Source organism: Siniperca chuatsi, linkage group LG5, assembly GCF_020085105.1.
Source record: "Siniperca chuatsi isolate FFG_IHB_CAS linkage group LG5, ASM2008510v1, whole genome shotgun sequence".
Taxonomy (NCBI): Eukaryota; Metazoa; Chordata; class Actinopteri; order Centrarchiformes; family Sinipercidae; genus Siniperca; species Siniperca chuatsi.
This window is the reverse complement of record NC_058046.1, coordinates 1,708,239-1,733,657: the sequence shown is the minus strand read 5'-3', so window position 1 is coordinate 1,733,657 and position 25,419 is coordinate 1,708,239. Positions and strand designations below refer to the sequence as shown.

The following is a 25,419-nucleotide window of genomic DNA, read 5'->3' as shown; positions in this document are numbered from 1 at the left end:
CCAAACAGCCACTTCACAAAAGACTTTATCAGCACAGACGACACGCTAACTCAGGATTACAGAGCGCGTGCATTTGCATCTAAAAGCTACAAACCGCACATTTGAAGACAGCGAGGTGAAGATCCTAAGTAGAGAGAAGAGTTGGTTTGAAAGAGGAGTCAAGGAAGCCATTTTTGTGAAAAAGAGACCCCTCTTTGAACAGAAATGGTGGTCTGAGATTTAATCTGCCCAAAGTCTATCAGAGTGTATTATCACCTTGGTCAAGCCAATCACATGCTAATCAGGTACTTAACAGTGATGAAGCCAGAAAACAATAGGCCTGATTACTGATTACTGGGCCATCTTGGAAACCATTAGGTCAGTTTCAGGTGAAACTAGCTATTAACAGATACTCAGGCAGATTCCTTCCTGAGGGCGGGGCTTATGTGACACAGAGTAGCTTAAATTTCCAGTTCCCGTCCAATTTTTTCACAATTGAGAATGACTTCCGGATGAGAGCCGAAACGTCTTGATTCTGAAAACAGTGTCCAGACGACTACGACTGAAACCTTTTCTACGATAGAACACTCCTGGACGAATGAGGGACTACACCGTCTTGTCTTACAACAAGAGACAAACATCACCACTCTACAGGCTGAACTTAAGGACCTGAAAACAAAGACCACAGTCAGCTGTAAGTATAGTATTTCACTGATGTACAACTCTTTCATAAACTATGTTGTATACTATGCTGTAGCAACTGTCAGCATTTAAAGTAACTCCTTTCTTACTTCACAGGTGAGGATGAGGAAGAGCCCAGAGAGTCTCAGGATTGTGCTGATAGGGAAGACTGGCAGTGGGAAGAGCTCTTCAGGAAACACCATTCTAGGAAAGAAGAGAGTTGAGAAATGAATCTTTCCAAACATCAGTCACCAAACGTTGTCAGAAAGGAGAGAGTGAGTTGTTGTGGTCGACACACCTGGTCTGTTTGATAATAGTATGTCCCATGAAGAGGTTAATGAGGAGAAGGTGAAATGCATCAGTCTTCTGGCTCCAGGACCACATGTCTTCCTGTCGGTGTTACAAATTGTGGGAGAATGTGATCTGATCAGAGGAAAAGACTGATTTATCATGAGCACACATGAAGGTCCAAACACAGGAAGCCTCTCAGCAGAGATCACAGCGGATCCTCAGCAGCACCGACGGAAAGACTCTAAACCAAACAACAAACTGCCACTAAGCTGAATCAACACCGCTGGCAGCGTCACAGAATAATAACATTATGAGGTTCGTGAAGCTCAAACATGTTGCTAACTGTGATCCACTGTGATCCACTGTGATCCGCAGCACCTCTTGTGTGTTGACAGTGTTTTGTCCAGCAGGTGGAGCTCTAACATTAACTACTGATCTGAAGTCAGTTTTAGAGCTTCTTCTGCAGATCTGTTTGGATTTAACTCTCCATCATTCACTGTTAATGCTTTTGCAACATGCGAACAGTGAAAAGCTTAAAGGTGGTTTCCGTTAAATGTAACATTGATAATGATGTCTAATATACATTTTACTACAATAGGGTTTAGGAATGTGTTTTATTGATATTTGGACTTTAATCAGTGATAATAAATGTTTCACTGTAAGTTTAGACTTGTTCTGTGCTTTAAAGTGTCGCTGTAAAGATGAATGAATCAGTTTAAACAGTCAAGGAAAATACAACAGAGAGCCTAGTAAACATATTAATAGTAAATATCAATAAAACGTGTATAAAGTGATGAAAGACAGTGAGGTTTTACATTCAATGTTTTTGTGTTTCTTCAGTATGAGCAGAGTTTAGTCAAGTTTTAAAAAGTCAAACTCAGTCAAAGCAGGTTGTCCCTAAACTCCACACGGACACCTCCAGTATATGAAGCGTTATGAAAACATGTTTTGGTCAGACACGCTGTGGCTGCTGGGAAACTTCACCGGGGACCGTTTCTTACTTTCACTTTCACTTTCACAGCGGATTGTGACGCAGTAAGAAATGCAGCCGGTGAGGGAACTCGAGCAACACAAGATCAAGAAAATAAGTAAGTGAATAAAGTCAAAGTAGTTTATCGGTGTTGTTGATGTTCAGTAGTGTCGATAATAATAATAATACTAATAATAGAACTGCAGGAGGTTCCAGATTCACATTATTAACTGAACACATTCAGTTTGTTATCACACGAACTGATCTGGGAACAGTGATCCATGTGGAAACAATCCGTTTACTGTACGAACACTTTGCTGCTGTAACGTGTAAAACGTGTAGGATGTCGGTTCTGCGTGTGACAAATGTTTATGTCAGCATGTAGGCCGGAGTGAGCTGAAGACGCCATTTTATGTATCATGCGGAACCTTTCAACCTTATGTTTTTTCGGTAACGTTACAATTGACACCGGCAGAAACCAGAAACAGGTCGTTTTTTACATTTTGGACAACAAAACAAAACAAAACCCCCCAAATTGAGCTCGATTTCTTGCGTTTTTAGCACTCAAAGTTTCGTTTTCATTGGTGGGCGGGCCTTCAGCGCCTCCTTGCTTCTGATTGGCTAGTGTGCTCTATCAATTATGTCTGCTTTATGTTAAACTTCTACATTTATTTAGCCTGTTTCAGGGGTTGTAAAAGGTTTTTATAGGTTATTCTTATTTATTTGTTTTAAATTATACATTTGTAAGAATTTTATACAGACAGAAATTATTATTATTATTATTATTATTATTATTATTATTATTATATACAGTAGATAGATTATGTACAGTCTGCTTGGATTTACATACAGCAATTTGTAGATGTTTATTGTACAATTGAATAGAAACTAATATACATGATTGGTAGATGTATGTGTTGTACATGAACATTACACAGGGATTGTTTGCTGTTTATTGTCATTACTTGTCTGATTTAAGTGTTCATGAGTGTGATAGCGAGTGGAAAGAAACTGTTATGTCTGGTTTCTTTCCACACGCCAAAAGGGGCTTTGTGTGTGTGTGTGTGTGTGTGTGTGTGCGTGTGTTGGGAGGTTTACTGATGAAACATGAGGCAGCATCAGACGAGGTGAAACAAGTTAACAAACAAGATTAAATTAACATTTTACATTATTCTCTCTTTAGGTTTTTAAACCCAGCAGTTGGTCTCCAGTCAGTCTCTGAAGTTCATCATGGAGGGCTCATCATCTTCTGAGTCCAGTAAGACTTTATTAGTCTGAATAACACACTGTCTGCTCTCACTGTCCACATATTACACACATCATAAAAGAAGGGTTTGTGACAAAGCGCTATGAGCAATGGTTGTGTATAACGCACAGCAGTTTCACTAAATGTAGTTTAGTTTTAGTAAAAGAAAGCCGTTTGGTTTCTAGAGCTGAGACAAGCTGTTTGGAGGTCATTAGTATGATTATCATTATTTATAGTACCATTATGTCAGAGTAATCACGCATGGGGACACATGCTGTTTATAGACATGCTAATAACTGATTCATGAAAAATCAAAGAAGGAGCCGTTGTTGTTAAAGACCCACTCTTTAAAATGGCACTACAAGAACCCAACACAGATAAATGGGGACATTTCTCCAAATGGTGATGAAATCTTGAGGAAGGGAAAGTTGGTACTCTGTAATATCGTTTACAATAAAATGCCTGAGTGAAGATGTTTTGGACACATAGAGTCAGTCTTTTAGACTCTCGAAATGTGACTTTTTCTGATCTCATATTGTGTCCTAAGCAGCATTCTGGATATATTTTTCAAAAAGTACTTTGTACTGTATCTGTTTAATAGATCAGATACAGTAAGCTTATCCTAGTCTCTATGTTCACCTGCAACACTAAGTGTAAACTTTTATTCATTAAATATATTTTCATTAGCTTTTTTGTAGGATAGCCTGTGTAGTGTGGATGCAGGCGTTTAGTTATTAATTTCATTTTGCTGCCATTTGGAATAAGTACTGTAGGTGTGTGTGCAACCACAAGGGGGCACAAGCCAGTGTCTTCTTGTGCCAGTCCAAAGTCTGGATAAATGCAGAGGGTTGTGTCAGGAAGGGCATCCGATGTAAAACACATGCCAAATTAAAAAAATGCGAATCGTGAAAATGACTTCCTTACCAGATCGGTCGGGGCCCGGGTTAACAACGACCGCCACCGGTGCTGTTGACCTGCAGGGTACCGGTGTTAATTGGACTACTGTTGGTCAAAGACGAAGAAGGAGAGGAGGAAGGTGTGTTTGTAGGCAGAGAGAGAAGAGGAAAGCTAAGAATGTAGGACTGACAGTAGGGACTCTGAATGTTGGGACTATGACAGGGAAGGCTAGAAAGTTGATTGACATGATGCAGAGAAGGAAGGTGGACATACTGTGTGTCCAGGAGACCAGGTGGAAAGGTAGCAAGGCTAGGAGCTTAGGAGCAGGGTTCAAGTTGTTCTACCCTGGGTCAGATAGGAAGAGAAACGGAGTAGGAGTTATCCTGAAAGAGGAGTTTGTGAGGAATGTTCTAGAGGTGAAAAGAGTATCAGACAGGTTGATGAGTCTGAAGCTGGAAATTGAAGGGGTGATGTTCAACGTTGTGAGTGGTTATGCCCCACAGGTAGGATGTGAGTTAGAAGAGAAGGAGAAATTCTGGAGTGAGTTAGATGAAGTGATGCAGAGCATCCCCAGAGGTGAGAGAGTGGTGATTGGTGCAGATTTCAATGGGCATGTAGGTGAAGGGAACAGAGGTGATGAGTATGTGATGGGCAGGTTTGGTCTTCAGGACAGGAACGCAGAAGGACAGATGGTTGTAGACTTTGCAAAGAGGATGGAAATGGCTGTAGTGAACACTTTCTTCCAGAAGAGGCAGGAACATAGGGTGACATATAAGAGCGGAGGTAGAAGCACTCAGGTGGACTACATCTTGTGTAGACGTTGTAATCTGAAAGAGACCAGTGACTGTAAAGTAGTGGTAGGGGAGAGTGTAGCCAGAAAACACAGGATGGTAGTGTGTAAAATGTCTCTGGTGGTGAGGAAGATGAAGAGGACAAAGGCAGAGCAGAGGACGAAGTGGTGGAAGTTGAAAAAGGAAGAATGTTATGTAGTTTTCGGGGAGGAGCTGAGACAGACTCTGGGTGGTCAGGAAGTGCTCCCAGATGACTGGACCACTACAGCTAATGTGATCAGGGAGACAGGTACTCGGGTACTCGGTGTGTCATCTGGAAAGAGGAAAGTGGACAAGGAGACTTGGTGGTGGAGCGAGGAAGTTCAGGAGTGTATAAAGAGAAAGAGATTAGCTAAGAAGAAGTGGGACACTGAGAGGACTGAAGAGAGTAGACAGGAGTACAGGGAGATGCAGCGTAAGGTGAAGGTAGAGGTGGCACAGGCCAAACAAAGAGCATATGAGGACTTGTATGCTAGGTTGGACACTAAAGAGGGAGAGGTGGATTTGTACAGGTTGGCCAGACAAAGAGATAGAGATGGGAAGGATGTGCAGCAGGTTAGGGTGATTAAAGATAAGGATGGAAATGTATTGACAGGTGCCAGGAGTGTGATGGGAAGATGGAAGGAGTACTTTGAAGAGTTGATGAATGAGGAAAATGAAAGGGAATGAAGAGTAGAAGAAGTGACTGGTGTGGAGCAGGAAGTATCAAAGATTAGCAAGAGTGAAGTGAGGAGGATGTTGAAGAGGATGAAGAGTGGAAAGGCAGTTGGTCCTGATGACATACCTGTGGAGGTATGGAAGTGTCTAGGAGAGGTGGCAGTAGAGTTTCTGACTAGTTTGTTTAACAAGATCTTGGAGAGTGAGAGGATGCCCGAGGAATGGAGGAGAAGTGTACTGGTGCCAATTTTTAAGAATGAGGGAGATGTGCAGAGCTGTGGCAACTACAGAGAAATAAAACTGATGAGGCATACAATGAAGGTGTGGGAAAGAGTAGTGGAAGCTAGGCTAAGGGCAGAGGTGAGCATTTGTGAGCAGCAATATGGTTTCATGCCTAGAAAGAGTACAACAGATGCAGTATTTGCTTTGAGGATGCTGATGGAGAAGTACAGAGAAGGTCATAGGGAGTTGCACTGTGTCTTCGTAGATTTAGAGAAAGCGTATGACATGGTGCCGAGAGGAGCTGTGGTATTGTATGAGGAAGTCTGGAGTGGCAGAAGTATGTTAGAGTGGTGCAGGACATGTATGAGAGCTGTAAGACCGTGGTGAGGTGTGCTGTAGGTGTGACAGAGGAGTTCAAGGTGGAGGTGGGTCTGCATCAAGGATCGGCTCTGAGCCCCTTCTTGTTTGCTCTGGTGATGGACAGGCTGACAGATGAGGTTAGACAGGAATCTCCATGGACTGTGATGTTTGCGGATGACATTGTGATTTGTAGTGAGAGCAGGGAGCAGGTGGAGGAAAATCTAGAGAGATGGAGGTCTGCTCTGGAAAACAGAGGAATGAAGCTTAGCCGCAGTAAGACAGAATACATGTGCGTCAATGAGAGGGACCCAGGTGGGACGGTGAGGTCACAGGGAGCAGAGGTGAAGAAGGTGCAGGACTTAGGTACTTAGGGTCAACGGTTCAGAGCAATGGAGACAGTGGAAAAGAGGTGAAGAGGCGAGTGCAAGCAGGTTGGAGCAGGTGGAGAAAAGTGTCAGGTGTGCTGTGTGATAAAAGAGTATCAGCAAGAATGAAAGGAAAGGTGTTCAAGACGGCGGTGAGACCAGCGATGTTGTTCAGCTTAGAGACAGCGGCACTGAAGAAAAGACAAGAGGCAGAGCTGGAGGCAGCAGAGCTTAAGATGCTGAGGTTCTCTTTGGGAGTGACGAGGACGGACAGGATCAGGAATGAGTACATCAGAGGGACAGCTCATGTTAGATGTTTCGGAGATAAAGTCAGAGAGGACAGATCGAGGTGGTTTGGACGTGTTCAGAGGAGAGACTGTGAATATATTGGTAGAAGGATGCTGAGGTTGGAGCTGCCAGGCAGGAGGTCTAGAGGAAGACCAGAGAGGAGATTTATGGATGTAGTGAGAGAGGACATGAAGTTAATTGGTGTGAGTGAAGAGGACGCAGAGGACAGGGTTAGATGGAGGCACATGATTCGCTGTGGCAACCCCTGAAAGGGAACAGCCGAAAGGAAAAGAAGAAGACGACTGTAGGTGTGCGTGTCCTTTTTAAATGTGCAGCTAGAATTAAGGGCGTGGCCGCTTTGAGTGACAGGTGCGTGCCCTCTCAGGTGGCTAGCCGCTAGGTGGTTTCATCAATCAGGCTTCATTCAGCTCGCCTCAGCTCCACCTCTTTGCCCATTTTTGGATTAGCCAGAGTCAGGCACTGCCAAGATGGCGATGGCCGGAGCCGCCGGAGCCACCGGAGGCGTCAAGGAGACTACGTCCATGATTTATACAGTCTATGGTATTAACATGTGGCATTACAGTGTTTGTAGGTGGTATACACAAATTTACATTTTCTTTCATTTACATATTTGCAAGTTTGAAGTTGATAACTGATGACAGATTCTCTTTAGTCCACCTTAAAGAAGCTGGGACTTCCTCACTGGTTGTTAATCCAGTTTCATTGGATTCAACATGGACTCAGTCTGCACTTACTGTGTTTTCTAAGTCAGTGTTTTCTTTCCAGTGTCTGAGCTGAGGGTTGTTCTGCTGGGGAACAGCTGGTCTCAGAGCAGTTCAGTGGGGAACTTCATACTGGGAGAGACTAAGTTCAACACTGAGGAAGAACCAGACTGCTGTCAGAGACAAAGAGGACAGTTGAAGGAGAAAGAAATAGTTCTCATCAACACTCCAGATCTGCTGTTTCCCAGCATCTCTGAAGACAAACTGAGAGAACATGTGACAAACTGTGTGAGTCTCTCTGATCCTGGACCTCATGTGTTCCTGCTGGTTCTACAGCCTGAAGACTTCACTGAGAAACTCAAACTGAGACTCTGCAGAGTCCTGAAACTCTTCAGTGATCAATCATTTAATCATTCACTGGTTCTGATGTCAACACCCAGAGAGCAGAGTCCAGGTTTCATGGAAAAATACATGAACCATCCGCCCTTAAAAGACATGATCAGAAAATGTCACTACAGGTTTTTGTGGAGGAAAAACCTCGAACTTCCAGAGCTGCTAACACGCCTGGGTCAGATTGTGAGAGAGAACAATGAAAAGCATCCGAGTTTGCCAGAAGGTAAGTCCTGCTCGCAATAAAATCTGTTCATCAGATTTCCTGCAGTTTAAAAATATTCCAGAGGTCTCTGAAGTTGGTTGTTACAGATTCCATGTGAATGAAAGAATAAATGAAAATCTACAATTCATGTTTCCCTACAGAGCCAGATGTGCCACACATGATGCACAGCAGCAGCAGCAGCATCAGCAGCAGCGGCTGCAGCAGCTACAACGATGAAGAATTCTTGCTATCTTCCAGTAAGTTAAACTGAACTGAGTGAGAAATATTCTCGTCCATATTAACATCTAGAATCACAGCGTTTTGTAGGTGGTGGAAACAAACTCATTTTATTTTGATGCAATATTCTCAAGTTCACTGGTGAATTTGGACGTTTCAAGTTGACAGTGGAAGACAGATGGCGTCTGAAGCAAAACCTGCATCATTTGTGCGCAGAGAGTGAACCCTCAGACAGACTGCATCTTGTAATGGGAGACCTCCTGTCTTAACTGCCTTTCCAGAGTTCACACTGCTGAGCTGTGAAAAGGGACATTTGGCCCATTAGATGTAACATAGATTCTGAGGAATCGTCCCCAACTGGGGGGGGGCGTTACTGCTCCTGGTCAGTGTTTTGGTAACTCTGAATGACCGGTGGCTGTGAATGTAAGTGACTGCTGACGTGTCCAGGTGAACCCAGCCACTCGCCCAGTGTAAACTGGAAGAGGCTCCAGCTGCACATGAGCTTCAACAGGAGCAGTGATTTAGAGAATCGATTGGCAGAGTAGATAATAATCTGTGATTTCAGATTCCACGCGAATGAAAGAATGAATGAATATCTACATTTTCTGTTTCCCTACAGACCAAGATTTTTCATTTCAGATGCACCGCAGCAGCTTAGTTAAACTAAACTAAGTCAGAAATATTCTCGTCCATATTAACATCTAGAATCAGACTTTTGTAGGTGGTGGAAACAAACTAACATTTGATTTCATTTACATATTTGCAAGCTCAACGGTGAATCTACAAGTTTGAAGTTGATAACTGATGACAGATTCTCTTTAGTCCACCTTAAAGAAGCTGGGACTTCCTCACTGGTTGTTAATCCAGTTTCATTGGATTCAACATGGACTCAGTCTGCACTTAGTTCCATTTTCTAATTCACTGAGAGACAAAGAACAGACAGTCAGAGAAGACGAAGACAGGAGAGGGAACAAACAGTAGAACGTTTGTAGAAATACAGACCAACTAAAGTTTTTAAATTTTAATTTAGTGTTTGGCTTTTGCTCACCTCTCTCTCTCTCTCTGTCTCTCTCTCTCTGTCTCTGTCTCTCTCTGTCTCTCTCTCTGTCTCTCTCTCTCTCTCTCTCTCTCTGTCTCTGTCTCTCTCTGTCTCTCTCTCTGTCTCTCTCTCTCTCTCTCTCTCTCTCTCTCTCTCGCTATTTTCTGTTGCTTACATTACTTTTATTAAGATGACGCTTTTATTCAAAGCGACTTACATAAAGTGCCTTCAGCCATGTGGATAACACAGAAAAATTGCAGAATCATGCAAGTACATAAACTTCATCAAGTATGCTGAACTGCTTAAAGTGCTACATTTAGAAACAATAAGAGAAAGAGGAGTGTTTTTTAATGAGCAGGCTTATTACAGATTACATGCGAGTGAGAGAATGAACTAATATCTATATTTTCTGTGTCTCTGCAGAGCCAGATGGGAAACCTGTGAAGCGCAGCAGCAGCTTTCAATTGCTGCCACCTCACAGTAAGTTAAACTGAACTGAGTCATAAATCTTCTTACAGTGTTTGTAGGTGGTAAACACAAACTCACATTTTATTTTATTCATTTAAAGATTTGCAAGCTCACTGTTGAATTTGAATCTACAAGTTTGAAGTTGATAACTGATGACAGATTCTCTTTAGTCCACCTTAAAGAAGCTGGGACTTCCTCATTAAATCCAGTTTCATTGGATTCAACATGGACTCAGTCTGCACTTAGTTCCATTTTCTAATTGAAAATGGCGTCTGAAGCAAAACCTGCATCGTTTGTGCGCAGAGAGTGAACCCTCAGACTGCATCTTGTAATGGGAGACCTCCTGTCTTAACTGCCTTTCCAGAGTTCACACTGCTGAGCTGTGAAAAGGGACATTTGGCCCATTAGATGTAACATAGATTCTGAGGAATCGTCCCCAACTGGGGGGGGCGTTACTGCTCCTGGTCAGTGTTTTGGTAACTCTGAATGACCGGTGGCTGTGAATGTAAGTGACTGCTGACGTGTCCAGGTGAACCCAGCCACAGGCTCCAGCTCCACATGAGCTTCAACAGGAGCAGTGATTTAGAGAATCGATAGATGGATGTTTGCTTCCTGCCTACTGACACTCATTTTACTGCACACAGTACTGATGATCATATTCCATAGCAGAGTGTCACACAAAGCACTCGTGTTGCTTCCCTGAATTCATCTGCCGCTAAATATCTGCTGAGTAACTCAAAAAGAATCACAACTTTGCCCTGAAGGCAGCAGGTTGTTCTTCTTCTCCTTGTTTAGTTTCTTCAGGAAGTCTTTTTTTATTGAGTACAGACATCACAGGTACGGAGGCGTGGCCTCCAGATGTTGGTACAGATGCAGGTAGACTCGACTTGGTTCAGGCAGAGCAGATAATAATTGCATCAGTCTGTTACGGCTGTGAAAATGTCGATGCTGCTTGTGTGACTGGTGACTTCCTCACTGGTTGTTAGCCCAGTTTCATTGAATTCAACATGGATTCAGTTTACACCTGTTGTGTTTTCTAACTCACTCTTTTCTTTTCAGTGTCTGAGGTGCGCAGACTGCCACAGCGTTCATTGAGCCTTGTTCACCGAGGACCTGGGCTGCGTCAAAGCATCGTCCAACATGAAGGTGAGGAAAAGGAGGAAAAAATCAGGAAGGAAGAAGAGAAGAGAGAGAAAGAACAGACAATCAGAAGAAGAAACTAAGAGAACAAAACAGCAAGAAAGTCGATGACAGGAGAGGGAACAAGCTCTCGAATGTTTGAGAAATGCAGACCGAGTGAAGTTGTTTAGATTTCCATTTAGTTTCGTACTTATACTTCTCTCTCTCTCTCTCTCTCTCCTCTCTCTCTGTCTCTCTTCCTTATAATCGACTTGGTTCAAGCAGAGCAGATAATAATTGCATCAGTCTGTTACGGCTGTGAAAGTGTCGATGCTGCTTGTGGACACAAACAATCACTGTAATGAGCAGGTTTATTACAGATTCCATGTGAATGAATGAATATCTACATTTTCTGTGTCCCTACAGAACTGTGACTGGGGTGAATTTTTTCATATCGCACCCGTTTAAATTATATTAAGGCTTAACGTTCTGCATAATTAAGGGCGTGGCCGCTTTGAGTGACAGGTGCGTGCCCTCTCAGGTGGCTAGCCGCTAGGTGGTTTCATCAGCCAGGCTTCATTCAGCTCGCCTCAGCTCCACCTCTTTGCCCATTTTTGGATTAGCCGGAGTCACGCACTGCCAAGATGGTGATGGCCGGAGCCGCCGGAGCCAACGGCTCTTCAGAAACCTGTGGGTGGGCTCAAGGAGACTACGTCCATGATTTATACAGTTTATGGTATTAACATGTGGAATTACAGTGTTTGTAGGTGGTATACACAAATTTACATTTTCTTTCATTTACATATTTGCAAGTTTGAAGTTGATAACTGATGACAGATTCTCTTTAGTCCACCTTAAAGAAGCTGGGACTTCCTCACTGGTTGTTAATCCAGTTTCATTGGATTCAACATGGACTCAGTCTGCACTTAGTTCCATTTTCTAATTCACTGAGAGACAAAGAACAGACAGTCAGAGAAGACGAAGACAGGAGAGGGAACAAACTGTAGAACGTTTCCAAAATATTCCAGAGATCTCTGAAGTTGGTTGTTACAGATTCCATGTGAATGAAAGAATAAATGAAAATCTACATTTTCTGTGTCTCTGCAGAGCCAGATGTGCCACACATGATGCGCAGCAGCAGCATCAGCAGCAGCAGCAGCAGTATTTATGAACTGCGATCTTCCAGTAAGTTAAACTGAACTGAGTGAGAAATATTCTCGTCCAGTTTAACATCTAGAATCACAGCGTTTTGTAGGTTTTTTAAACAAACTAACATTTGATTTCATTTACATATTTGCAAGCTCACTGGTGAATCTACAAGTTTGAAGTTGATAACTGATGACAGATTCTCTTTAGTCCACCTTAAAGAAGCTGGGACTTCCTCACTGGTTGTTAATCCAGTTTCATTGTATTCAACATGGACTCAGTCTGCACTTACTGTGTTTTCTAAGTCAGTGTTTTCTTTCCATGAGATGATGATGGGAATTGATGAAAACCAGAGCAGAGAGTGTCTCAGGATGGTGCTGATTGGGAAGACTGGCAGTGGGAAGAGTGCAACAGCAAACACCATTTTGGGCAAAGAACATTTCAAATCCAGAGCCAGCCAGAAGTCAGTGACCAAGTTTTGCCAGAAAGCATCAGGAGAGATTGATGGACGGCCTGTCGTTGAGGTCGACACCCCCGGCTTGTTTGACACGACTCTGAAGAACTCAGTGAGTTCGGACAGAAATACACCAAAGACTTTTCATTTCGAGGCTACAGTTTGTGGCCGTGATGTTTTGGACAGCATTACCTTAAGGTGTTTCTCACATCTCTGTCTGCTTCAGTCCTGACTGTCTTCATTCTGACTGTCATGTGCCTGAATGAATCACATGATTATGTGTTTTTGTGTGGCGGCGTAGTTTACTCTTCAGTAATCTATTAAAAAGAGGGGCATTACTGCAGTGAATGAGATTTTCAGGGTATAAAAGTGTCAGTAGTGTACAGTAGTAGTGTTGTAATAACGTGGTTAAGAATAATGCCATAAGAAGTATGTAAAAAACCTTACAGATGCTAATATTAACATACGTACATAGATAAGAATGGCAACAAATGTAAAACATGACTAAAAATACTCACATCGGAGTTTTCTGTTTTATTGTTTTTTGTTCTGTAACTGATTTTTACAGCTGTAGCAACATTTCTCTGTGGACACGTTTGTTAGAAGTTTGTGTAAGTTTTAATGATTTCATTTTTTTTAAGTCACATGGTTTCTTTTTCTAAGAATACTTACCTACTTTTACTCGTACTGAAATTAGTAGCATTCAGGACTTTTACTTGTAAGTGAGCATGTTTGGAGTGAACACTCTACATCTTTAAAAGAACACACACCTTTTTAGCCTGGCTTTACTCTACTGTGTGTTTATTGTAATTTGCACTTTTACTGTTATTAATTATTATTAGTTTCATTATAATCAGAATCAGAAATACTTTATTGATCCCCGAAGGGAAATTCTTTGTTACAGCAGCTCGCCTTTACGTCAGTGCACACAGGAGAAAGTACTAGCAAAGAAAATACAATACACTATAAAAACAGGTCAGAAAATACATTAAGTACCAAGTGGGTATAAGTATAAAAGTATAAAATAAAATAAGTGTGATGTACCAAGTGGGTTTACCGGTATAATAATGCAATGTAATAATATAAGTAATAAGTAGTATTGCAACAACAGTAATGGAGGTACGAATAATAAATAGGAAAAAGCTAAATATTGCACATGAGTAGTACACGGATATTGCACAATTATTCAAGTACTGCAGAGATGTAATGATCAATGTCCAGTTTAGTGACTTCGGGTCATACAGACTGACACTTAGAGGGAGGAGTTAAAGAGTCTGATGGCCACAGGCAGGAATGACTTCCTGTGGCGCTCTGTGGTGCATTGTGGGAGGATGAGTCTTCCGCTGAAGGTGCTCCTTTGCTTGACCAAAGGATTATACTTTGGTCAAGCAAAGGTCATACATTATACTTTATTTTATTCATTTAAATGCTTTTTTAATTTAAACCTATGTTCAGCACTTGGATTTGATGTATGACTTGTGCTATATAAGTACAGTTTGATTGATTTTATCAGTAATGCAATTCCAAATACAACTACATATCAAATACTTGCACATTTGAGCAGATTTTAGTTTGAGAAGTGAAAGTATTGTTTTTCCTTTGTGCTGTTAACTATCTGTTATCCAAAACAGGCCTGTTTTCTCCTGCAGTATATCCTGCTTTAATAAAAACTACAGGAACCTCACAAGGCAATGTTCTGATCCTTTAAATCCCTGTTACATTTACATATATGTTCGGCAGTTATTTCTCGTCTGCTTGTAGCTGAAGCTGTGAGCATCTTTTGCTGCTGTTTGTGTTCGGCTGGTGGGATGAGCCTCTTGTTTCCGTTTAGATCACAAATTGCGTGGCCTTGTGACTGATGCTGTTTACCTGTGTCACAAATTTATCCAAGCACACAAAACCTCTGTCGGTCACAGCAGACCCTCAGTGACACGGACAGACATCAGGACAAACCAGGGCCTCCAGAGGGGCCGCTGGTCTGAGTCCAGCCCGACAGTGCCGCTTTAAAGCGGCCTCAGCGACGCAGTGTTTGGTGCAGCTCGTTGGTTTTCATTATATTTGAAAGCGTCACCACCTGTGTGATCACAAGCATCATCTCTCAGCTGATGGCTGCTTTATGATAAAAATGCACTGCGCCTCTTCAGTGTGTTGTACTGTTGCTGCCCAGCAGGTGGCGCTCTACCATGCACTAGTGAAGTCTGTTGGAGCCGGGGGAATTAGTGTTTCCGCTGTGATTATATTCAAAGTTCACTTTGCATATCCACAGCTCGTGGACTTGTATACTTCGGGCCACTTTTCACACGCGGATGTGTGGAGAACGGCGCCTCGGAGCCTTCTGACGTCGCGAACTGTCTTTACTTTCACTTTCACTTTCTCCTGATGGCGCAGCAAGAATCAGCTGGTGAGTAAACTCCAGAAAACTAAACACAAACATGAATAAAGTCGCTGCAGGTTGTTGGAAATGTTGATGGATCGTGTTATTATAATGATTCGTACTGATTATTGATGATCGTCGCGGTCAGGGCGGCTGCAGGCCTGCAGCCTGTAAAACACAGAGGGAACACAATCGTAGCTGAAAAGGGAGCTTTGTATTAATATCCTCACATTATACTTGTATATAGTGTGTTTGAATGACAGCAGCTATGTCGGATCAGTGTGGTAAAACTATAACAGGAAAGAAGTGACGTGCAGACTGAATCCGGTGGTTTGTTTGGAGGGAAATGGTTACCGTTTATGGTTTTAGATCATCTATTTTTTACTGTAATATTACAGCTACTAAAGCATTGCTACTGCTAGTACTAATACTGCTACTCATGGAATAAGTGGTTGTGTAACAGCTGCTTGACTGATGCTTGTTGGACAGTACAGGCCTCTTTCACAGCACACATTTTGATTGATTGATTGATTGATTGCTGGATCAACCTTTACTGTCATCACGGGGACATTGACTTGTGGTGTGGGCACAGAAAGAAACACACACATTAAAAACGACTTTTTTAAGTCATAAAGGCATCAGATTAATACTCACGATAAATACCTACACCAGCATAAAACCCCAACACTGGAACAAACACACCTGCATGGAATGCAGCTATGAATGTTAATCACACCTGTTTTTCCTGTATGTCACAAGGAGAGAGGTCCATTGTTTTTCTCCCTGTATAAAGATCACCTTTTGCCTTTTGGCATCTAGTGTGTTTTAAGTGTTTTTGCTATACATGCTCACCTGAAAGTCGTATAACAGAGCCATATCGTATTGGACCATAAAGTTCAAACACCTAAAGGCTGGTGACATCATTGGCACAGAGTGACTGAGTGAGTCAGCAGAACCACAGAAGAAGAAGTGGCTCCAGGTTGGTAAAGTTGTTTTGTGTTTGAAGGCTTTGAGGACCAGCTGTTGGTCTCCAGCTGAGCCTCTTCCGGTGTTTCCAGCACAGAGACAGTATGGCAGCTGCTGCAGCATCTGGTGAGTACAGTCACATGCACAGCAGAAACATGCATTAACTCTATTTATTTGTTTTATGTTGAATTAAAATATCTGGATCTTGTTGTTTTCCTGCTGCAAAGACCCAGTTTCCCTCTGAACAGACAAACATCGTTCGTTGTGAGACCAAATCTATACTACTAGATGGAGACACAGCATTATATACGAGAGAGTCTATACTTGCAATATTGGATTCACAAAATCCAACATCACAGTAATCAATGCTGATAATGTCACTGTGTTTTGGAATAATTATTGCACTGTTTGAGGCAAAATTGTCTAGGAGAGGGTCAGTACTTTTCTAGTGGTTCACTGCTCCGTCTAACAGGAATACATCCAGTATCTATCGAACAGTATGTACAGTATATCTACAATATATCTAACAGTATATCGAACAGTATATCTAACAGTATGTACAGTATATCGAACAGTATATCTACAATATATCTAACAGTATCTACAGTATATCTAACAGTATCTACAGTATCTACAGTATATCTACAATATATCTACAGTATATCGAACAGTATATCTAACAGTATGTACAGTATATCGAACAGTATATCTACAATATATCTAACAGTATCTACAGTATATCTATAGTATCTACAGTATATCTACAGTATCTACAGTATATCTAACAGTATCTAACAGTATGTACAGTATATCTACAGTATATTTAACAGTATCTAACAGTATGTACAGTATATCTACAGTATATCTAACAGTATCTAACAGTATGTACAGTATATTGAACAGTATATCTAACAGTATCTAACAGTATTTACAGTATATTGAACAGTATATCTAACAGTATCTAACAGTATGTACAGTATATTGAACAGTATATCTAACAGTATCTAACAGTATGTACAGTATATTGAACAGTATATCTAACAGTATCTAACAGTATTTACAGTATATTGAACAGTATATCTAACAGTATCTAACAGTATGTACAGTATATCTACAGTATATCTAACAGTATCTAACAGTATGTACAGTATATCGAACAGTATATCTAACAGTATCTAACAGTATGTACAGTATATTGAACAGTATATCTAACAGTATCTACAGTATCTAGTACAGTATCTTAAAGTGTTAATCAGACCTGGGACTGATTATTGAGTTTTAAACACTGTTTTGGAATATTTGCAATATTAATATTATAACATTGAGCTTACCTTAAGATGAATTCCACACAGTGGTATAATAATAAGGGACAGTGTGTTTTTTCCCATTAGCAGTTCCATTGTCTTTCTGCAACGATTAATATAACTGATGAAGGTAAAGTTTTCAGGCTTACTGACCATCAATAATTGTAAATGTCTGAGTTATCTTAGCTACAAAATTAAACGTACCTGTTGTAAGGTTAAACATACTCTGTTAGCCGTTGTCTGTAACGTTACTCAGTCAAATACAGTTTTCTACTCTTCTCTCTGTAGGTTTAGGATTTAGTACAAATCATCCTTGTGTTAATGGACTTGTTTTCTACACCATCCACACTACAGTGGTCTTTAAACAACATTTTTCTACTGTCTCAACACTATAAAAAAAAATCTGAAATGTTGACAGAGGTTTGATTTGCTGAAATGTTATTTTTCTGTTTTCTTACAGAGGGAATCAAAGGGAGACCTCTGAGCCACAGCAGCAGCTATCAGCTTATTCCCCCTACCAGTGAGTTCAACTGACTATGTTTAGGTGTTTTGTGAGGTATTCTTCCAAACTGGCTCAAAGTGTATCTGGAGCTGCTATCAGAGCTACTGCAGTAGCTGTGCTACTAAACCTACAAAAGTGCAGTGTATTAGTTTAAAAAGTCGTAGTCATGCTCCAGCATTAATTGAAGTCCATAAATTAACTAATTTCCAGATACAAATGACTATCAGCACCAATGGAATTAAGTTTTCCACAATAAATACCTACATACTTAGAAAATAGGCTATGCAATGACATATAAAGATATTATGATCAAATCAACTAAAAGTTTCTGTTACTGGGCCAATGGACTACAAAATATCTATGTTTTACTTAAATACCGATTTAATTGATGGGAATTTGTCATTTAAACCCTAACATATAGCAAATATACAAGTATAAAGGGTAAACACTTGGAATGAAACTCAATCAGTTTTAGTTCATTGAGTCAGTTTCATTAATTATTATTAATTATTTGAGATTGTGTTTCTTTTTTGGAGATTTGGCAGGTTTCTTTTAGTAGTACACATTCGTAAACATATTCATAGTTAGAAATGTTTAAGGTGGTCCTCAGCTTCATTAACTCCAACTGTGCAGCTGCAGTAAAAGTGCTGTCTGTAATAAGTTATTGAGCCATGCCAGCTTATCATGCGTACAATCATATAATTAGCACTCAGCCAATCGTATTAGTGATCATCATGGTTCTGATTTCGTATATCTCATGTTGCCCATATAGCAGAACACTGCTCTTCAAGGTAACTTCACCAAATCCAACATCTAACTCCATTCAAAGGATCATTAGGAACTAATTTGGCATAAACCAACATTTTGCTCATTTTGGTCACCACATCGCTTAAGATAGAGTGAAATCTAAATATAAGTAGAAAGAATAGTTGGTTTGAATGGTGTGTCAAGGAAGCCATTTTTGTGAAAAAAGAGAACCCCTCTTTGAACAGAAATGGTGGTCTGAGATTCAATCTGCCCAAGGTCTATCACAGTGTATTAACACCTTGGTCACGCCAATCATATGCTAATCAGGTACTTAACAGTGATGAGGTAGGTGCAGCCAGAAAACAATAGGCCTGATTACTGATTACTGAGCCATCTTGGAAACAATTAGGTCAGTTTCAGGTGAAACTAGCTTTTAACAGATACTTAGGTAGATTTCTTCCTGAGGGCAGGGCTTATGTAACACAGACTAGCTTAAATTTCCAGTTCCCGTCCCATTTTTTCACAATTGAGAATGACTTCCGGATGGGAGCCGAAACGTCTTGATTCTGAAAACAGTGTCCAGATGACTTTGACTGAAACCTTTTCTACTAAGTTGAATTACATCTGCATAGCAGCGATAAGAGATATCTTTAAAGTGTCTTATTATCTGTCAAAGGAGAAGCATATACGAGGAAAACAGAATAGGACCAAGGACTGAACCTTGGGGCGCACCACAAAACAGAGTTTCAGATGTAGAGACATAGTTGCCAACAGCAACTGAGAAACTGCCATCAGAGAGGTAGGAGGAGAACCACTGCAGGGCTGACCCAAAGATACCCACCCACTGCCTAAGTCTGTCGATTAAGATACTGTGGTCTACTGTGTCAAAAGCTGCACTGTGATCCAACAGTACCAAACCAGAACACTCTCCTGTATCTCCATGCATCAAGATATAATTTGAGTTCTGGATGTTTGATAGCTTTTCTCCAGGTCCACCAATTAGAGTTAGGTTTCATCATAATCCTGTTAGATTGGTCTATCAGGTCACGTTCAGTTCATAGTTCATCTTTCTAATTCACTGTTTTTCTTTTCAGTGTCTGAGCTGAGGGTTGTTCTGCTGGGGAACAGCTGGTCTGAGAGGAGTTCAGTGGGGAACTTCATACTGGGAGAGACTAGGTTCAACACTGAGCAAGAACCAGACTTTCTGACAGTCAGAGGACAGTTGAAAGAGAAAGAAATAGTTCTCATCAACACTCCAGATCTGCTGCATCCCAACATATCTGAAGACAAACTGAGAGAGCATGTGACAAACTGTGTGAGACTCTCTGATCCTGGACCTCATGTGTTCCTGCTGGTCCTACAGCCTGAAGGATTCACTGAGGAACTCAAACTGAGACTCTGCAGAGTCCTGAAACTCTTCAGTGATCAACCATTTGATCATTCACTGGTTCTAATATCAACACCCAGCGAGGAGAGTCCAGGTTTCATGGACAAAGATGTACCAGACCAGCCCTTAAAAGACATGATCAGCATGTGTAGATACAGACACCTGAAGCAGAAGAACCTTGAACTTCCAGAGCTGTTGACACGCTTGGGTCAAACTGCAAAGGAGAACAATGGAGAGCATGTCAGCCTTGATGTATTTGAAGATGAGGATGCAGGTTTAGTCATGACACTAAAGTCTGAACACATCAAACCAGCTTTAAACCTGGTTCTGTGTGGGAGGAGAGGAGCAGGGAAGACTTCAGCAGCCAAGGCAATTTTAGGTCAGACAGAGCTTCATTCAGTCTCCAACTCATCAGTGTGTCTTAAAAATCAGGGAGAGGTGTGTGGACGTCGGGTTTCCCTGGTGGAGCTGCCTGCCTTGTATGGAAAACCTCAGGAGGCAGTGATGGAGGAATCATTCAGGTGTATCTCCCTCTGTGATCCTGAAGGCGTCCATGCCTTCATCCTGGTCCTACCTGTGGATCCCCTCACTGATGAAGACAAGGGAGAGTTAGAGACCATCCAGAACACATTCAGCTCTCGAGTCGATGACTTCACCATGATTCTGTTCACTGTGGAGTCAGATCCTGCAGCTCCAGCTGTTGTTGAGTTTGTAAGAAAGAACAGAGAAATCCAGGTGGTCCGTCAGAGCTGTGGAGACAGATATGTTGTTCTCAACATCAAGGACAAGCAGCAGATCCCAGAGCTGTTGGATGCTTTGAAACAAATCACAGTTAAAGGATCCAGATGCTTCACAAAGGACATGTTCACCAAGGCTCAGATGGAGAAGGTTTCAAAACTTAAAGCTGAACTGCAGGATGTGAAACAGCGTGAGGAGGGAGGTGATGATGAAAACCAGAGCAGAGAGCCTCTCAGGATGGTGCTGATTGGGAAGACTGGCAGTGGGAAGAGTGCGACAGCAAACACTATTTTAGGGAAAAAGCATTTCAAACCCAGAATCGCCCCGAAGCCACCGACCAAGTCTTATGAGACAGCAACAGGAGACATTGCTGGACGGCCTGTCGCTGTGGTCAACACCCCCGGCTTGTTTGATACAACTCTGTCTGATGATGAAATTCGACAGAAGCTTCACAAATGCTTCAGCCTGTTGGCTCCTGGACCTCATGTGTTCTTATTAGTGATGCAAATAGGAAACTTTACACAAGAGGAAAAAGACTCTGTGGAGCTGATCAAGAAATATTTTGGCAAGAAATCTGGAGAATTCATCATCATTATATTCACCAGAGGAGATGATCTGGAAGATCAGACATTTGAGAGTTATATCGAAGGTTGTGATGGCTTTGTCAAACAACTCATAAATGACTGTGGGGAGAGATACCTGGTCTTCAACAACAAAGATGACACAAACCGCACACAGGTCAGAGAGCTGCTGACCAAGATCGAGACCATGGTGAAGGAAAATGGTGGCTGCTACAACACTGAGAGGTTTGATGACACAGAGGAATTCATACAAGTGGACAGGATTTTGAAAGAGAAGGAAGAAGAGATAAAGAGAAAGGACGAGGACCTCAGAAAACATGAGGAAGATTTGAAAACACTGCAAAGGAAAATGAATGAACAGCGTGGAGAAATTGAACAGGAGAGAAAACTGTTATCGAAACAGCTGAAGGACAAAGACGAATGCATCAACAAGGAGCGTGAGAAGAGAAAGAAAGAACGGGAGGAAGAAGAGAGGAGACGGAAAAAACAAGAAGAAACTCAGCGACAGGAATGGAGAAGAAAACTGGAAGCTTCGGAGAAAACAGTTCAATCAGAAAGAGAGCAAAGGGAAAATGCTGAGAGGAAGCTGGAGCTGTGTAGAAAAGAGATGAAGAGAGATCGAGACGCCTGGGAAAAGGAAAGAAAAGACATCTGGGAACGAATACGTCAGGAGGATAAACAGAGCCTGGAGGAGGTGAAAACAAGCTACAGAAAGCTCCAAGAAGAGTACTATCGTAAGAGAAGAAAGTGGACATGTTCTTTGTTTGTGCTGTTGATGTTGCAATTATTTTTTTTATGTTACGTTTTTCTGAGTCCTGCAAACACACACACTACAGAGACAAAAGAACACACATGAAGAGTTTTAGAGCTTTCTAGGCTGATTTAAAGGGTGCAGTTTTACATTTATGGGCTTTACAGATGAATGTCTGCATCTTCAGTTTACACTCATGGCTGGAAGTGGTTCAGTAAAATGACAGACAGAGGAAATGAAACAGATATTGATCTACTCACCAGCCATATGATTATCAACATAAATAACCAATAATTAATGACGTGTTTAAGTGTTTAGAAATGGGAACTACAAATCAAATGTTATGGTTCCTAAATTCAGTTCTCTGGATGCCAGTTTCTCAAACCCCAGTTCACTATGTGAATGGAAAGTTTGATTTTCCAGTGTGCCTTGAAACTCCATGGCAGGAGTTTTTAAATCAATCAGGACACAGACACATTAAAAAGAGTTGGTTAAATTCAATAAAAGAGAAGTCCCGTCCTCATAGTGACACCACAGGGTCCAAACACAGTCTGAAATCTGATTTAGACATTTGGCTAAACCTCTGTGAACTATTTTTTTTTTTCTAATTTTCTGGTTTACGTGGCAAGCCTGTTTTATTGTAATTCATCTTTGATGGTTCCTTTTGAATACATTAATTTACAAATTCCTATATTTATAGATTTTGTTACCGTGAATAGTAATAATTGTTTAAAGCTGGAACTTGCTTCTCCAGGCTGCATGTGAGCAAACATGCACAGGGATCATTTGGAGACGTTTGCATTGCTGTTTCTTTTATACAGATTTGGGTTTTTCTTCACGAAGTTGGATCCCACACAGGCGTTTACGTCTATTTTCAGAGAACCATAATTCCAGCTAGTCTGTAACCTCAGACTGTTCTTTGGTTCACTGTATTAGTTGTGTTTGCTAAGTACAGCATATCAGTTTCAAAGCACACCTGGTTAGTACCAAAAAAAAAAAAATGTATATATCTTAAACTAAAATAATACATACATATGTCCTTACTTGTTTGTACAGCACAAGAAGAATATATAATGCATTTTAGTGTATGAACATTAATATTGACAAATATAACTGTTAATAAAACTTTTTAATATTGGTAATATTGTAAAATATGTGATTTCCGACCAGGGTTTAAATTTGCACCTTGGGTAACAGGTTAAAACATGCCATAGAAGGTATATTTTTCTATTCAAAGGGTTTCACGACCTTCTGGTGGTTTCTTAAATGTCAGGGATGTATCTTTCAGAAAAACTGGTGCTTTGCTCTGTGACTGGAATGTAAAGATAATACATGAGAGCTGTTTGATAAAGTGCTTTGTATTTCTTTATTTTGAATTTAGTGTGTACATTTTGTACATATATTGTTTAACAAACACCTTTTTTAGCAACCTTACTGACTGTTCACAGCAAGCAAATACAAGTTAACCATCACCTGTGATGTAGCTGCCTCCATGACGTGTTCTCCAACACTACGTCCTTAACAACTTAAAAACAAAACACATCCGTTGTCTTGGTTCATTGGTTCAGTTTTGTTCAACATTGTGAAAGATATAAAACTCTAGACATTTTCTCTTGTTTCTTCAGTGTTAATCTACAAATAAATGCACATAAAAAAATCTTTCCTGTGAACTGTATTTTCTGTATGAAGTTGTGTGTACAAAGATACACAAGATATTAGATCTATATCTTGTGTACACAAGAAAATAACTTGTACACACAAGACCCCTGTACAGCTCTGATCGCAGGCTGTGCTCGTGCTTATGGTTTTATTATTATGGAGTACAAAAAATCTGAAACAATTTTTTTTGGTGAAAACAACTCATGCTGGGACTTGAGGGTTTTATGAACACGCACTCTATATTTTCAGTAGTTTTTGTTATTTGACTACTATGCATGTCATTTAGCCATTTCCAGTGAGGCCCTATGCAATTTCCAAGTCATCAAATTTTATCCTGAGTAAGAAAATCCACTCACACTAATCCAAATTCATTTCCAGACTCCAGGCCTGGAATTATGTCATTTTTAGGGCAAGGCCACGTTGGCCTTTGATAAATACAAATTTATTGGGGCATTGTGGCCAATAACAATAAGTGATAATTACATTGTATGAAGACAACACAGTACACAATCAACAATTAGGAGTCAGTGTATTGAAAACCAGTACTGAGTTTATTACTGTACACCGAATCAGGCACATCATGTTTAGTTAGGAAAGTAGTTTAAAAACACGCACACAAAGGGCAAAATTTACTGCATACTGCCTTAGAAACTGAGTACAATTAGCTGATAATTAGCCTGATCAGCCACCTTCAATCAATACAAACACATATTACTGTAAACCATTAATCCAACCAATAACTAACCGCAGTCAACGTCAGACAACCTTATCAGACTTTGGCAGTAACCTAGTGTTTCTGTAGTGGTGACAAAACGATAAAAAAATATACATACAGTAGCACTTTCAATTAAATGTAAGCTCCAGACGCTCTCCGGGGAAAATGTTATACCAAACTCCCTTTAAGAAATATGACATATTAACCATTCCTTACGTGTCCGCAAAAACACGTGACTCTAGAAACACAAGATAAAAGGCTTCATATGTCGACAGCCTTCTTGTAAATTGGCATCAATATTATCCATAAAAATAAACTGTACAAACCTTACATTTAGAATTTTGTTGTTATAGAGATCCAAGCAACATTTGAGCATCACTTTTGGTCCCATTCTCCCTGATGGGAAATGAGGCTGCACAGAGTTCACTGAATAGCTCTCTGTTATTTATTGGTTATGATGCTTTAGTGAACTGTTCACAGTCTAGGAGTTGACCTTTGACCCCCATGAAGTCAGAAAGATAAGTGGCATGTTTTGTGTAAAAGTTACTTTGAGTAAATCTTTGTTGTTTTACTTGACCAGTTTCTGCCTGTGTTATTTGTCAGTTATGAGGCTGTTGTGAGATCATGGTTGCTGTCAGTTTCACCAAAAACCTCCCAGATGCCACTGATTAGTTTCTGTTCTGTAATGAGACAATTCAGATAAAACGTTTAAAAAAAAAATTCTAGGCAAACCTAAATTCTACATGTGCATCAATCTATTATAAACATTGACTGCAACTATTCACATCAAATACATCTTCCTTTTCCAACAGTCCGGGTTATTCTGAAAAAGAAAATGTGCAACACATCTATATTTGAAGTTGCTGAGAGACTCTGAGAGGCACATAACTGGCAGGAGGAAAATATCGACACTGAATGTTGTTTTTCCTTATTTGAGTTTTTTACTGCCCCTCGGCTTCAGTCGGATTGTCCCTGAACCAGCTGCAGAGTGCGGACAGTCTGTTGTGTGGTTTCACTCCGACAAATGCAAACCAGAGGATGATGCTGACGAAGAGGAGGATGAAGGGCTGAACAGAGCAGTTAGCTGAAGACAGTCACTACACTCACACCCACACAACTTTCTGTCATT

At 40.8% G+C, this 25,419-nt stretch overlaps 1 protein-coding gene across 5 annotated transcripts in view; it reads left to right on the top strand.

Moving 5' to 3' along the window:
- The window catches only part of LOC122876764 (GTPase IMAP family member 8-like), a 39,943-nt gene extending 16,368 nt beyond the window's left edge, over window positions 1-23,575 (top strand). Inside the window, exons 1-4 of one of the 5 annotated variants that reach the window (XM_044197465.1) lie at window positions 1,128-1,266; window positions 1,973-2,039; window positions 3,105-3,179; window positions 19,554-23,575. In XM_044197465.1, coding sequence (XP_044053400.1) covers window positions 3,152-3,179; window positions 19,554-22,021 — 2,496 coding nt within the window. In that variant the 5' untranslated portion in view covers window positions 1,128-1,266; window positions 1,973-2,039; window positions 3,105-3,151 and the 3' untranslated portion in view covers window positions 22,022-23,575. Of the gene's footprint in view, window positions 1-1,127; window positions 1,267-1,353; window positions 1,491-1,972; window positions 2,040-3,104; window positions 3,180-14,735; window positions 14,968-15,946; window positions 16,033-17,670; window positions 17,731-19,553 lie in introns of those variants that run through there. The other 4 variants (XM_044197466.1, XM_044197463.1, XM_044197464.1 and 1 more) reach the window with 4 other exon arrangements.
- The last annotated feature ends 1,844 nt before the right edge of the window (window positions 23,576-25,419 follow it).